The 15212-nt window shown below is 44.7% G+C and overlaps 1 protein-coding gene across 1 annotated transcript in view; it reads right to left on the bottom strand.

Moving 5' to 3' along the window:
- rtel1 (regulator of telomere elongation helicase 1) overlaps nucleotides 1–15212 on the bottom strand; it is a 121054-nt gene that overhangs the window by 22886 nt on the left and 82956 nt on the right. Inside the window, exons 21-25 of the mRNA XM_072515554.1 lie at nucleotides 12031–12108; nucleotides 11853–11930; nucleotides 10514–10660; nucleotides 7994–8109; nucleotides 3468–3591 (exon numbers count right to left, since the gene is read on the bottom strand). Of these exons, the coding sequence (XP_072371655.1) occupies nucleotides 3468–3591; nucleotides 7994–8109; nucleotides 10514–10660; nucleotides 11853–11930; nucleotides 12031–12108 (543 nt within the window). The remainder of the gene's footprint in view (nucleotides 1–3467; nucleotides 3592–7993; nucleotides 8110–10513; nucleotides 10661–11852; nucleotides 11931–12030; nucleotides 12109–15212) is intronic.

Below are 15212 nucleotides of genomic sequence, written 5' to 3'. Positions count from 1 at the left end.
AATTAAATGGCTCTAAACCGTATCTTCCAGCCCAGTGTGATGACCACCACTCCCCTTGTCCCACCGGTAGCTTGACATCACGCCAATGCGAATCACGATTGGTTTTTGAAATCGAAAACCAGTCATGATGATCACGCCGGGGTGGGGAGGGCCTGGAAGTGCTGGGGTTGAGAGCCAAGGCTGGACAGTGCCACAGGGCACTGCCGTGGGCACCAAGAGGGGACAGTGCCACAGTGCCAGGGGTCAAACCCTTCTCCATTATGTGCGTTGGGGCATTCGCCCAGAAGCTTGTGGGGGGGGGGTCTCCCTCCATGACTGGGGGCTGGGAGGAAGTGTATTTTTAAACACATCCAGTGTCAGAAGGCCTGGACAGACAACCTAACTGTGTTTCTGGGGAGAAACATGGCAGGTTTTCTGTTAGAACCTGACACTTCGCGATTTTATTCAGAAAATGCCACTCTCAAACTTTGGGAAAATTCGCCCAATGACTCTATGTGACAAAACTTTCTGTGTCACGGTCTGAAAAATCTAGTTCTTCAGGCATGGCCTCTCTCTTTAACTACATTAGAATCATAGCATTTCTTGAAGCACAATCAGTAGTAATGCAATACTAACAACTTATTCATACAGGAGGATCAAAGCATATTCCTGGATAGAATCATTTCAACATGATCCAAAAAATGAGGTCACAAGTTTATATTCAACATAGTTGGTGCTGACGTTTTACTGAAGTATTTACTTCACAAATTACAGTGGAATCTGCCAAGACTTTGGTCAGTTTTTAGCTGAGCTGTTGGCCGAGGCTTCACATTAGAATTTTTTTTGGTAACTCTCGTTTTCAATACATTTATTCATATAATCCTAATTGCCCTCAAGATGTGGTGGCGATGAGCTGCCCTCTTGAGCTGCCGCGGACCATGTGTTGTAGAAACGCCCACACTGTTGTTAGGGAGTTCCAGATTTCTGACCCTGTGACAGTGAAGGAATGACAGTATCGTTACAAATCAGGATGGTGCGTGACATTGTGGGGGGGTGGGGACTTGAAGGTGGTGGTTGTTCCAATGCCCCTGCTGCCCTTGGCCTTCTGTTGTAGAGGTCATGGGTTTGGAAGATGCTGCAGTGAACTTGTATATGGTATACACCAGTCTCTTTCAAACCCACGGTCAGGTGGATCGTGGGCCGGTGTCGGGAGGGCCATGGGGTCCTGCGTCAGGGCATTCCCGATCGTGGGGCCTTGTGTTGTCGCATTCCCAATCGCAGGAAGTAGTGTCCAACGGTGCGACAGGCTTTTAAAAATGCTGGCCGTGATTGGCTTTCAGAATGCAGCCTTTCTGCGCACGCACGCCCCCTCAGCAATGCACAGGCCCCGAGCCTAGCAGGGCAGAACGCTTCCTCCTGATGTCAGCGTGCAGGAGCAGATTTTTTTTTTAAATAAATAAATCGCTGGAATCTTCTTGCCTGGAGTGGCGGTGGAGAGCAAGTCATGCACCCCGGCGCACAAGAAATTATTCCATTTTGCAGCTGCCAGCAGTGCTGGTGTGAACTCCAGGGCCTCTGATGAACAGCCCATGAAGAAGAAGCTGAAAACAGGAACAAGGCAGGATAAAGATGATCACTTGAGGTATTGGTTATTAATTGTGCCACTGCAAATCAGGATTCAAAGTTCCTGTGTGTTCTGTGCAGGAAAGCACTGGCAAATGAAAGTTTAAAACCCTCAAAATTTCAAAGACATTTGAAGACTAAACATGGCGAGTTCGAGGACAAAATTAATTTTTTTCAACAGATGCGATGAGATCTCAAATCATCAGCTGAAGTCATTATCAGAAATGTCACATTGAATAACAAAGCAAGTGAGACAGTGAGGACCAAGCAGACTTATTTGTCACATTAAAGGTAAATGAAAATGGTGGGTCGCAAAGGTCGACCAGCGTGGGCCGTGAAGGTCAGCCGGCGTGGTAACAATTTCTCCCGGGCAAAAAAAGTTTGAAAAACACTGGTGTACAGTGCTGACATTGAATGTCTGTGGTGGAGGAGTGAATGTTTAAAGTTGTAAATGGGTTGCGAATAAAGCGGTCTGCTTTGTCCTGCATTGTGTCCACCTTCTTGACTGTTGTTGGAGCTGCACTCATCTTGGCAAGTGGACAGTATTCCATCACACTCCTGACTTTTATCTTGTAGTTAGTGGACAGGCTTTGGGGAGTCAGGATGTGAGTTTCTCATCGCGGAATTCCAAGTCTCTGCCCTGCTCTTACAGCCAGAGGTTCATGTGGTTGATTCGGTTAAGTTTCTGGTTAAAAGTATCCCTAGGAAGTTGATGCGGGTCAATGCAATTATGGTAATACATTTGAATGTCAAAGGGAGATGGTTAGATTTTCTCTTGTTAAAGATGGTTCCTGCCCAGTATGAGTGTTGCTTGCCACTTATCAGCCCAAGAGGCAAGTAAACCTACAATTAAGCTGGTTTCATTAAGCTAAAAATACATACAGAAACAAATTAATTCTTGCGAATAAAACAACATTAGTCTCTTTAGAAGGATGTTGCATGGTGGGAAAGCATTATGACCATGAAAAGTACAAAAGCAAAGTGGAGGTGATAAAGATCTACTGCCCTATCAACAATTTGGCACATCATAAACATGGGGCGTGATCTAACAGAAATGTTTCTGGGTGCCATTTCAGGCGGGTTTGGCTGGGAGTTTCCACCCGGCACTGTCGGCGGGTTCCCCACCGCTATTGAACCACACTAGTCACTTTTTCAGGCACTGGGGAGTTTCTCTCCAGGCTAGCCCACACTCAGAAGTTTTTTCCATCACTGGGGAGCTGAACTCATTGGCCAGACCAGATCCTCAGAATCAAGCCACCATTTTGAAAGGGTGCCCCAATGTCTTGGTGAGCTTGAGCGAACTCCACGCTCCCCACCCACAGGCAATGTCACCCCTACATACATGGGCGGTCACCAGAGTGAGGAGACCTCAATATTGGGTCGCTGAGGGCTCATCCTTTTCAGGCCTTCCCACTCCCCCTCTCGGGCCCATCCCCGCCAGGGCCAATTCACCCCCAACCTTCCAGAGGCCCCTTCACTCCCACCCTTCATACCTTCCCTCATCCCTCTTTTCATGGGCATGATTGCCCTTCAGGCCCTGATTCTTGGCAGTGTCAGACAGACACCCTGGCACGGCCACCTGCCAGTGCCACCAGGGCACCTTGGCAGTGCCAGGGTAGCAGTGCCATGGTGCCAGCCTGTCAGTGCTGTTTCATAAAACACTTAACTAATCCAGGAGGCCATGAGATTTCAGAACAGCAAACCTCTTAAAAAAGAAAACACTTTACAATTGATTGCCACCACCTTATATTTCTTCCACCAGTATTAACACGCAGAGCATTTTACAGACCACCACCTTATATTTCTTCCACTAGTATTAACATGCAGAACATTTTACAGATTAAATTTTAAAATGAGATACTCACTATTTTTTGAGCAATACGAAAAAATTGAGATACATCTCGAATTATATGTCCAAAGTTATCATACACTTTGACATGCGGTCGCACCCATGATGGCAACTGTGACCTCACCTCAGTGCCGACAAATCTAAAAAGGGACAGAACGTAGAGCAAGAAAATAAATTTCTAATCAACTTTGGAAATTAAAATCTGGTTGAAACCAGATGTAGCTGCACTTTTGAGTCAAGACTGTCCAGCTAATCCTCAAGTTATCTTCCAGTTTCACGCTCCAAGGTGAAAAATAGAAATTGCAGCTGTTGAGAAATGTGTCCACAAGGCATCATTCCTCATCCGACAAACTCATGAATTTCAATAGCATCAGCCCAAGCAGTTTCACTGGTCCAGTTTATTCAATGTCAATCTCTGTTGGCTTCATTTCTCAGAGCAAAGGAAAGCCTACCTAGAGCAAACAATGAAATGGCATTGTCTAATAATTGGCACAGTGGCTATGTTCCGGAATAACCTTATTGCATCAGAATGACTAAAAAAGAACTGGCAGAGAGACAAAAGGAGATAAACTCACTTTGCCTTCCTCTGAACTTGTAGCGCTCATTCCTTCATGTCCAGCCCATTGTTTCATCCTGTTCCTGTCCCACATATATCTTATGTCAACTCTGTTGCTAACTTTGCCTTAGTTCAATTGCTCTGTTTTATTACCTTTGCTCGAGTCGCCAGGTATTTTTATGATACCGTCACGTGGTTCAAGTCCGAGTAATGATCAATAATCCAATACACCGATTAGTAAGATTTAAATCAAAGCACATTTATTATACACAGTAATCGCTACTCATGCACAAATTCTACATCTAAGCTACTTCTACAACTAACAGGCCTAGACTTAACTTGGAACTGGCCCACCAGGTCAGGGAAAGAAATGGCCTTTCGTTCGGGTTCCGAGCCTGCGGGATTCGAAGTTGGTACAGATTGGTAGCTAGGAGCGCCCATCCCGTAGCGAGCATTGAATTAAACTTACAAGTTCGATCTTCACTGCTCCGGTCACGGTCAATGTTAGTTTGTTGTTGCTGGATGACCCGGGCAGGAAGGAGAGCTGAAGAGGAGCTGCTGAGGAGTGAAGAGGTGGAGAAGAGAGCGATTTGAACTTGGGGCTCAATTCTTAATCCCCAGGGGCTTCAAGCCGTTCGGGGCGGACCCTGTACCTGGTCCCAAGTGATTGGACTTTGTCCCATTCGCTTGGTTCGATTTTCTCCAATGCTGGAGCGGTTCCCTGATCGATGGGCGGTCTTGAGGTGCTCGTTCACCTCCTTTTGTGTAGGCTCCTGCTGGCGCCGAAGAGTCTGGTTTTGCTTTGTGTGTCTAAATGTTGCTTATTGTTCCCGGGGATTGCTCATTATTAGGCAGATGGCTGTTGTTTTGTTATGCTGATGGTTGCTGGTATTGATAGTGTCTGGTCTTTCCAGAGGTAAATACACAGCCAACCTGCAGCTGCTCGTTTTTGTCTTGTTGGCTGACTTTCCCATCAGCCTTTGCCGTTCGCCATTTTGAATCGGGAGTTGGCCATTTTAAGTGGCTACAACTCCATTTCCCCTCCTTTTGTCCAGTCTCTTGCCACCTATTGCCGTGACTTTATTCAATGTCTTACATCATTTTGACAGTTTCCTGGTCCTAATTAGATGTCCAATCCATTAAACACCTCCAGCCCCCAAAGAAAATTACCTGGGAGTTCTAAGTTTCTTCCTTGAACAGAGGCCCGAGTAGTCCCCATCCATCACCTTCTGCCTGGCTCTCACTCTGAAAAAGTTATTTTTTAAACTTCAATCACTTTATTCAAACATGGGTACCCACATGGGCTGGCTTTTTGAGGGAGATGTGGAACATTCCTTATTCCAGTCCTTCTCTGGTTCCCTCCCTCAACTCTTTTTCTGGTACATTGATACTTAATTAGTGCTGCCGTCAGCTTCCACCTTGAACTTGAAAATTTTATTTGCTTTGTTTTCATCCTTCTCTCACCTTCACTTGGTCCATCTCTGACTCTTCCCTTCCTTTCCTAGGTGCCTATGTCTCCATTTTCTGGGGGTAGGTAATCAACTAATATTCACAATCACACAGACTTCCACAGCTACCTTGACTACATTTCCTCTGCTTCCTGCATGGACTCGATTTCATCCCTTCAGTTTCGGCATTTTCATTGCATCTTCCTTTTTCTTCAACTGAAGGTTCCTCCCCAGTTTGGTTGTCAAGGCCTCTCCACTGATGCCTTTCCTGGGACCCTGGAGCTGCGAGGTTGTAGTCCAACTGAAGGCTTTAATAAGCTAGATGTTTCCCCCAGCAGCTCAGGTAGAAATGAAGGCTGCTGGGGCAGCACGGGCTCTGGGCCTTGCAGGGCGGAGCTACCATACAGCTTGGCCAATAAAAAACATACAATATCTACCAATCGTGTTCCAGCATTACCAGGTACCGTAATACCACTACACAGACTACCACAATGCACTTCTGATCTCATCCCTTCCCATCCCTCCTGGAACCAAGATAAGGTTCCCCCTGTCCTCACCTTCCATCCCACCAGTCACCGTATTCAATGTACCATTCATTCTGCCAGCTCCTGCATGATGCCACCACCAAACAGCCCCCCCCCGCCCTTCAGCATTTCAGAGGGACCGTTTCCTCTGTGACACCCTGGTCTACCCCTCAGTCATCTCTGAAATCCCCTCCATTTCCTATTACATCTTTCTTATCCCAGGATAATAGGACTGAGATGAGGAGAAATGTTGTGAACCTTTGGAATTCTTTGTGTAGGAAGTTGAGAATGCCCATCATTGAATGTATTTAAGACTGGACCAGAAAGATTACTGCTCTCTCAGGGAACCAAGGGATAAAGGGAGGAAACAGTAAAGTGGAGTGGATGCTCAAGGCCAGGCATGAATGTATTGAATAGAGGAGCAGGCAGGAAGGGCCTTTTGGTACATTCCTGCTCCAATTTAAATGTTCTTGTGGATCCTGTATTCACTCCTCATGATGTGCTCTAGTCTACGCAGTGAAGAGCAAATGCTGACCTGGTGACCGATTTGCAGAACACCTCCAATCTACAAGCACGACTCAGAGCTTCCTGTTGCTGGTCATTTTAATTTTCCACCTTGCTCCTCTAGACCTTTGTCTTGGCCTACTACAGTGTTCGAAACAAACTCAACGCAAGCTCAGAACAGCACCTCATCTTTTGGATTCAACATCAAGTTCAACAATTTTAAAACACAGGCCAGGATTTTCCGGCCCCTCCTTCCCACCTGGTCCTGCTGAAGTAAACGGCAATTTAAATGGCCTGCCGTACCAGCGCCTGCCAGGGTGGGGGACACGCCATGCAGGGCTATAAAATCCTGGGCACCTCCGTTTTGTTTTGCTGGTTCAGTTTTGACTAACTTCTTGCTTATTCCATCACATTGCATCTGGACAGCTGCTATACAGTCATTCATGCCTCATCCAGACACATCTCTTGTTTCTTTACCCATCGCCACCCTCTTTGGGTTTGTGGCATGAAAGCTTTTGTTATTTAATCTCTCCTACCTTCCACCCTATCACAGTCCTTCCCTTTTCTTCTCCACCTATCCCCCAATAGTTTCACTTGCTATTACATTTCTATTTTTTCTCAGCTCTGATGAAGTGCTGTCGTCAGCCTGAAACGTTAACTCTGTTTTTCTCCACAAGTGCTGTTATGACCTGCTGAGTATTTCCAGCATTTCCTGTTCTTATTCTAGGAGATAAAGAGGACCTTGGAGTCACAAAGACCTAGAGAGATGATGGTGCTTGACAACATGGGACAGCCCATTTTGGTGGAGAGCAACAGAAAAGCAGCAGAAAGAAGTTAAGAATCAAGAACAGCACAGTGGTGCGTAAGTAATGCATGCCCTCAAGTGGCAGAACGAGAATTTGAATCTAATTCTCCACAGGGTGAAATTATTCTCATTATGAAATAAATAAAGACAAATTATCGCACTTCTTTCTCACATACCTGAACACAATCTTCCATACATTCAGTATCTGTATATTGAGATTACTAAACCTTGAAATAGAAGAGGTGCAACGCCTGCCATAGAATTTACAGTGCAGAAGGAGGCCATTTGTACCATCGAGTCTGGTACAGGCGCTTCGAAAGAGCACCCTACGTAAGCCCGCGTTTCCACCCTATCCCGTAGCCCAGTAACACTACCTAATCTTTTGGATATTAAGGGGCAATTTAGCATGGTCAATCAACCTAGCCTGCACATCTTTGGACAGCTGGGAGGAAACGGAGCACCGGGAGGAAACCCACGCAGACATTTGGAGAAAGTGCAAACTCCACACAGTCACCCGAGGTTCCCGGAATTGAACCTGGGACCCTGGAGCTGTGAGGCAGCAGTGCTAACCACTGTGCCACCGTGCCGTCCATCGCAGTAATAATGTTCCATTAGGAATTAGTCAATAATGAAATCAATTCTGAAACTATTTATTGCTCGTATTATTTTATAGGAAAACAATTGAAAAAAATCTTTTGCACGCACCTATGATCACACAGAAAGATGGCTCCATAGTCATTTCGGTGACGGATAACCCTGCCGATGGCCTGGTTGACGGCACGGGATGCTTGCTGCCTGTACCATTCTTGTCCAGATAAATTCTTTGAAAAAATGTCAGTGTTAACTATGGTTCATCCTTTAATTCATTCCATTAACATTTGTATCTGAACAAAATGACATCCTCAGTTGCATACCTTTTTTGTTGTTGCAGGTATTAATGACAAATTACTCAATCAAACAAATGTGACCAGCTTTGTTTCGTTAATCTACTATTTACTTTCTATAATAATTACTACCTCAAAAAAAAGAATTACCTCCATTTTTGCCACATCCAGTGTGGTGCCAGCACTAAAAACATCTTCCCCTTGCCCCTCAGCATTCTGAAGGGACCATTTCTCCTAACACCCTGGTCCACTGCTCAGTCAACCCCAACACCCCCTCCCCTTTCCAAGAGCAGAGATGCAACGCCTGCCATTTTACTTCCTCCCCTCTCATCATTCAAGGCCCCTACCTCTCCCCTTTCACGTGCTGAAAACTGTTATATCATCAGAACTTTTAATGAAATGCCGTCAATTGAAACGTTAAACTGTGCTTTTCTCTCCACAGATGCTTACCAGGTGAAGTTACCAGGTGAAACAGCAATTTCTTTGCATTTCTATCAATTTTATATAGTTATCGTTGCATATGATGTGGTCTCTTCTACATGGAGATGGCCAAATGCAGACTGGGTGAAAAATGCAGAACAACACCATTCAGTCCACAGGCTTGATCCTGAGCTTCTGGCCACCCTGCCAGTTTAATTCTCCACCTTGCTCCCACTTTGATCTTTCTCCCTGGCCTTCTGTGGTATTCCAGCAAAGCTCAAAGAAAGCTTGAGGGACAACACCTCATCTTTTGATTCAGAGGCCATTGCAGCTACCCTCCCTCAACAGTGGGTTCAACAATGTGAACCTTTTCACTCCTTTTTTTTTGCTGGTTCTGGTGTAGCTTTTTGATGTTGTTGCTGTTCAAGATTCTGGAATTCATACCTCTAGGCATCTCTTTAGTTTATTTAAATAAAAGCAAATTACTGCGGATGCTGGAGTCTGAAACCAAAGAGAAAATGCTGGAAAATCTCAGTAGCTTTGACAAAGGGTCACCTGGACTCGAAACGTTAGCTCTTTTCTCTCCCTATAGATGCTGCCAGACCTGCTGAGATTTTCCAACATTTTTTCTTTGGTCTTTAGTTTATTTGTTCCATTAGCGCTCTTTCGGGCCTTGCACCACCGACACTTGTTGTTTACTCACTCCTCCCTTCCACCCTAACACAGAACTTCCCCTTTTGTTACCCTTCCTCTCCTCTTCCTCGCCCTTAGAACCGTTAGATCATCAGAACTTTTCACGAAAGGCCGTCAATCTGAAACGCTAACTCTGCTTTTCGCCCCACAGATGCTGCCAGGACTTTCCAACATTTTCCATTTTCATTTCAAGTTTCTAGCATCCAGTGTTTTGCTTTTGCCCAAAATGTTTCAACTGGGGTTTCAAGGGGGGTTAAAGTACATAGAACATAACAGTGCAGTACAGGCCCTTCGGCCCTCGATGTTGCGCCGACCTGTGAAACCAATCTAAAGCCCATCTACACTATTCCCTTATCGTCCATATGTCTATCCAATGACCATTTGAATGCCCTTAGTGTTGGCGAGTCCACTTCTGTTGCAGGCAGGGCATTCCACGCCCTTACTACTCTCGGAGTAAAGAACCTACCTCTGACATCTGTCCTATATCTATCTCCCCTCAATTTAAAGCTATGTCCCCTCGTGCTAGACATCACCATCTGAGAAAGAAGGCTCTCACCATCCACCCTATCCAATCCTCTGATCATCTTGTATGCCTCAATTAAGTCACCTCTTAACCTTCTTCTCTCTAACGAAAACAGCCTCAAGTCCCTCAGCCTTTCCTCATAAGATCTTCCCTCCATACCAGGCAACATTCTGGTAAATCTCCTCTGCACCCTTTCCAAAGCTTCCACATCCTTCCTATAATGCAATTGTTGCTATTTGACCAACTGGCCCAGTACAAACATAATTAATTTTGCCAACTGGACCAGGTCAAAGCTCATACGATTCTGATTATTATGTAGAACAGACTGGCATGTTCATTGGCACTTGTATTCCACATAAAAGTACACCTTTGTATAGATCTAGTTCATCAAAAGCAATCAGTGATACTCGTACTGACTGGTGTGTGATTTATCCGTCAAAGAATACATTAAAATATTTATGTATCATTAAAACAGTCAAATTTGGTTTACAGACTCTGCTCACATAAACCTAATGCATCTGCAATTTTGACAAGTGTTCAAAGGGAATATTTAGAATTTTATGCAGACTCAATTTACAGATTAGTGACGACCATCAAAGAAGGTCATCAATAAAATACCAAAAGCACAAAGTAAACCTCTCAACCAGATGCTTGTTAAAAGGCCAGGTCTACGAAACAATTATATTATTTTTGTTGATACAGTACCCGAACATTTCCAACACATTTTGTTCTCATTTCATCAAGGAATTGCATCTTTAGCACTACTTTAGGGTCCATCCGAGGTGGAAATGGCAAACCAGTGACGATCACACCTCGCCCATTTGTGTCTGCAAAATCTAAGCCTTCACTGGCCTAAAGAACAACAGATACAGCAATGTAACACATGTCTTTGCAAATTTCCAATAACTAAACATTTGTATACATAAAAATAAAATGACTGGGGTCAAACTGCACAAAATTCACTTCACAGACAATCGTCAATACCTGCAGAATCAAGAAAATGTCATCCCATCACGCTGGCTTGGGTTCAATGCAGGATGAAATGAATATGCGCTAACCCACTGCCACAAATATACACCTACTACCAACATTTTGCATATGGGCTGTATTTGGTTTGATTTAATTTGTTAATCTTATGAAATCACAGAACTATATTACCTTCCATGACTTGGGTTATTTCTAGTTATTGATGCTACTTCAGGCCATTGAAGCAACATTGTGGCAGACTATGCAATAGACTACCTGAACCAAGCAGGGACTAAAGGGTACTGATGCCAAGCTTTCAAACACTCTTGAATTTCTTTTCCCAGTCCCTCAACCTTTCCACCCTCGCCCCTCCTCCCCACCCCCATCCCACCTCCCTTCCAAGCTCTCCTCTGTGATCAAGCTTTTGACCACTCTGCCTCATCGCATCAAGGGTGTCACGGTAACGCAGTGGTTAGCACTGTTGCTTCATAGCTCCATAGCTCTAAAGTCCCAGGTTTGATTCCCGGCTTGGGTCACTGTCTGTGCGGAGTCTACACGTTCTCTCCGTGTCTGCGCGGGCTTCCTCCGGATGCTCCGTTTCCTCCCACAGTCCAAAGTTATGCAAGTTAGATGGATTGGCCATGCTAAATTGCCCTTGGTGTCCAAAAAGGTGTGGTGGGGTTACTGGGTTGTGGGGATAGGGTGGAGGTGTGGACTTAAGTGGGGTGCACGCTCGATGTGCCGAATGGCCTCCTTCTGTACTGTAAATTCTATGATCTCATTTTTTTAGATCTGGCATTCTATTCCTCTCTGCCCCCACCCACCTCCATGATGTAGCAAGAGACATTTTTCCGAATCAATATGTTCAAAATATAAATGTAAGTTGATGTAGTTGTTTGCTAACTGTACTTGCATTTGCTGAAACTAGCCACAGAAGAGCATAGCAAACAATCATGGGTACAAGCGACATTTTGGATTTCATTCAGCAACTGTGCAATCTAAAAGTTACTTGGCCAATTGAAACAATACTTTCTTGCTGAGGGATTGTACTGTTGTACACAAGAATCTAGTTTCTCACCTTTCCTCTGCACACTGCGTAGAAACAAGCTCCATTCGACTTTGGATCACTCACTTTATCATAGTATGCATCTATAGCCTGGAAGAGATTGCCAATAATCAGTAATTTAGTTTTTTGGTGGGCAAATGAAATCAGAACTGCAGATTTACAAAGCAATGAGTAAGAAAAAAAATCAAACCTCTGTAAACGATCCTTTGCCTTTTACTTCCACAAAGATGGGTTTAATCTCTTCTATTCTATTGGAAATGCCCTGCTCCTGTTACAAAAAATAGTTTAAATGGAACAGTCTATGAACTCTTCATTTGTCATGTAGCTTTTGATGTTTATCATGCACAAAACAATGATAGAAGTTGTACATTGTGCAAGTGAGAGAAATGTTTGGATTTGTACTTTTTCCATTATTTGTCTTAAGAGATGAGGCGATTTATATTAATTTTCCTGATGTTTGGGATGGGTTGCCATAGATGCCGCATGCCTTCCAAGCACAATGTGAGGATATATCAAGAACAAATTTGCAAACATTGAGAAATGCACACCAATCCAAACTGCTGAAATTACTGTATACTCAATCTTCCCGTTCCTCCTTTATTTTCACTTATATTATTCCAATGCTCAGAACACTTTTTTTGTTAAATACGAAAAAGGGGAAAACACTGACCCTACAAAACAAACAAAAAGATGCAAAATGATTCAATCTAATGAATCCACAATTAAAAGCAAGAAGAAAATGTGAGTTACTCGCTGCAGAATTCTCAGCCTCTGATCCGCTCTCGCAGCCACAGTATTTATATGCCTGGCCCAGTTCCATTCTGGTCAATAGTAACCCACAGGATGTTGATGTGGGGGAATTCAGTGATGGTAATGCCATTGAATTAAATAGGAGAGAGTTAGATTCTCTCCTGTTGGAGATGGCAATAGCCTGGAATTTATGTGGTGTAAATGTTCCTTGCCACTTATCAGTCCAGGCCTGAATGTTGTCCAAGCCTTGCACTATATGAACTCAAACTGCTTCAGTATCTGAGGAGATGTGAATGGAATCAAACATCTCCATGTCTGACCTTCTGATGGAGGGAAAAGCATTGATGAAGCAGCTGAAAATGGTTGTTCCTAGGACACTATTCTCAAGCACTCCTGCAGTAATGTCCTGGAACTAAGGTGATTGGCTTCTGGCAACCACAACAATCTTATTTTGTGTTAGGTATAACTCCAATTAGTAGAGAGTTTCTCACCTTCCCTGCCAACCCTTTATTCACATTGGGCACAATTTAATTAAACGGGAACAAAATCCCATAGCGAGCGCGTTTAGATGCGTGTTTCCCCGGCACTTGCAGTGCCGAGAAGCAATCCGCTATGTAACGAGCCCTTGGCCGAGGCCACGCATAGCCCCATTTCCTGCACTGAGGAGCTCCGCTCGGCGGAAATCCTCGGTGTAGCGAGAAATCAGGACACCACTCTGCAGCCCCGAACGTACCCTTCTTAACCCCCCCCCCGAAGCCCTAACACACAATGAGGGATTATCCGGTCCAATGCACCCCTCCAACACCCACACTGGCACTCCTGGCCCGATCGCCGCTGTGCAAAAGATGCCAGCTTGGCACCCTGGGCACCAGGTTGGAAGCCAGGTGGCACTGCCAGGGGACCAGGCTGGCACTGCCAGGATGCCATCGTTAGGGTGCCCAGGTGGCACCAGCAGTGCCAGGGTATCACCTTACCCAAAGGGCAAGCAGGTGGAGGCCCCCATGAGCCGTTTGTGGAGACCTGTCCTGAGCGGCGCTCATCCGTGGTCTCTGAGGCGAAGGGGATAGACCAATGCCTCGGGTGCCTCAGGAAACTGCATGTTAAAGTGAGACTGGCTGTCTTGCTCGAATATGCAGATTTGCCAAAAAGTGATCCCACCCTTCACCATCGCAACGTCTCGTGAGATCGCTTTAGATCTCGCGAGGCATTATGAGCCGGGTAGATCCCGGGAGCAGGGTCTCCCGGCTTCTATCGGCCATGTTGTGCCGCGGCGCGCTGCCTTTCAGGCATAACATGGCTGTTCGATCAGGCCCATTTATTTCAATTTTGCTCAGGCCCCTTGGTTGCCAAACTCAGTAAAATGCTGTCTTGATGTCAACTACAGTCACTCTCACCTCAACAGCTTGAGTTCAACTTTTAATTGTAGATGCCAGTGTTGTAGCTGGACTAGAACAGCTTGCTTGTGAACATGGCTAGTTCTGGAGCACATTCTTTTTCTAGAATGTTATCTGAGATCATAGCCTTTGCAGTATCCAGTGACAAATCAACATTTCTTTACCCGTCAGTCTGGCCTCAATAAAAGTCGAGATGGATTTGCAGGTACAGCATTAGTTATTTTATTTGACTTGCAAGCCTGATTCATTTCACAGAGGCACAGGTCACAGGACTAGTCTCCTAGACCCTTGGAAAACGAATGAATAAGGAGACAAAGGGATTTCTGCAAATACATTCAAATGGCATCAAGTTTCACATACACGATTCCCATAGGTCATCCTATACCCCTCCTGACCTGGCCATACATCCTGATTGGCTCACTTCTCATCCCTTCCTCTGGCCCCCCTATTACCCAGCATCCTTTTCTCCTCCTTTGGTGGACACACCTCCTCCTTGCTTTGCCATGCGGTCTGAAATCCTTTGTCTGTGAACTCACCAGGATGAGACTGGCCTATCTCTACATTACAGTAACTAATATCTCTAAAGTAACTATTTTAGATCACATTCGTCACCAGTGCCTTCAGTTGTTCCTTGATATCATGTGGAGTTAATCAGATTAGCTGAAGATGGACTGTGATGCTGTGGGTCATCCACCTCAGTCAGTAGTGGTGCTACTGAGCCAATTTTGGTGATGGACATTGAAGCACCCCGCCCAGAGTATATTCCGTGCCTCTACCATTCTCAGGGCTTCAAGTGGTGTTCAATAGAGAGAAGTTCTGATTCATTAGCTGAGGGAGGCCATTTCAGGGGACAGTTATGAATCAACCATATTGTTAGGGTCTGCAGTCACAAGTAGGCCAGACAAGGTAAGGCCAACTGATTTTCTACCCTTTTAAGGATAGTAGTGAGCCAGTTGGTTTTTTACAACAATCTGATACTTTCATTGTCACATTACTGAGACTAGTTTTTAATTGCAGATTAATTAATTAATTGAATTTAAATTCCCCATTCCCCAGAGCATTAGTCAGGGCCTCTAGATTAGCTTTCCAGTAACATTAACACTGCACCACCAGCCATACCAATGTGTGACTCACATCAATGTGGTTGATTCTTAACTTTGAAAAAAATATATTTTTATTCAGTTTTTTTATTATACACAACACAAATAATAATAACAACAACAAATCG

This window comes from Scyliorhinus torazame, chromosome 8 (genome assembly GCF_047496885.1).
Source record: "Scyliorhinus torazame isolate Kashiwa2021f chromosome 8, sScyTor2.1, whole genome shotgun sequence".
NCBI lineage: Eukaryota > Metazoa > Chordata > Chondrichthyes > Carcharhiniformes > Scyliorhinidae > Scyliorhinus > Scyliorhinus torazame.
Note: the sequence above shows the minus strand (reverse complement) of the source record. Positions and strands in the feature narration are given on the sequence as shown.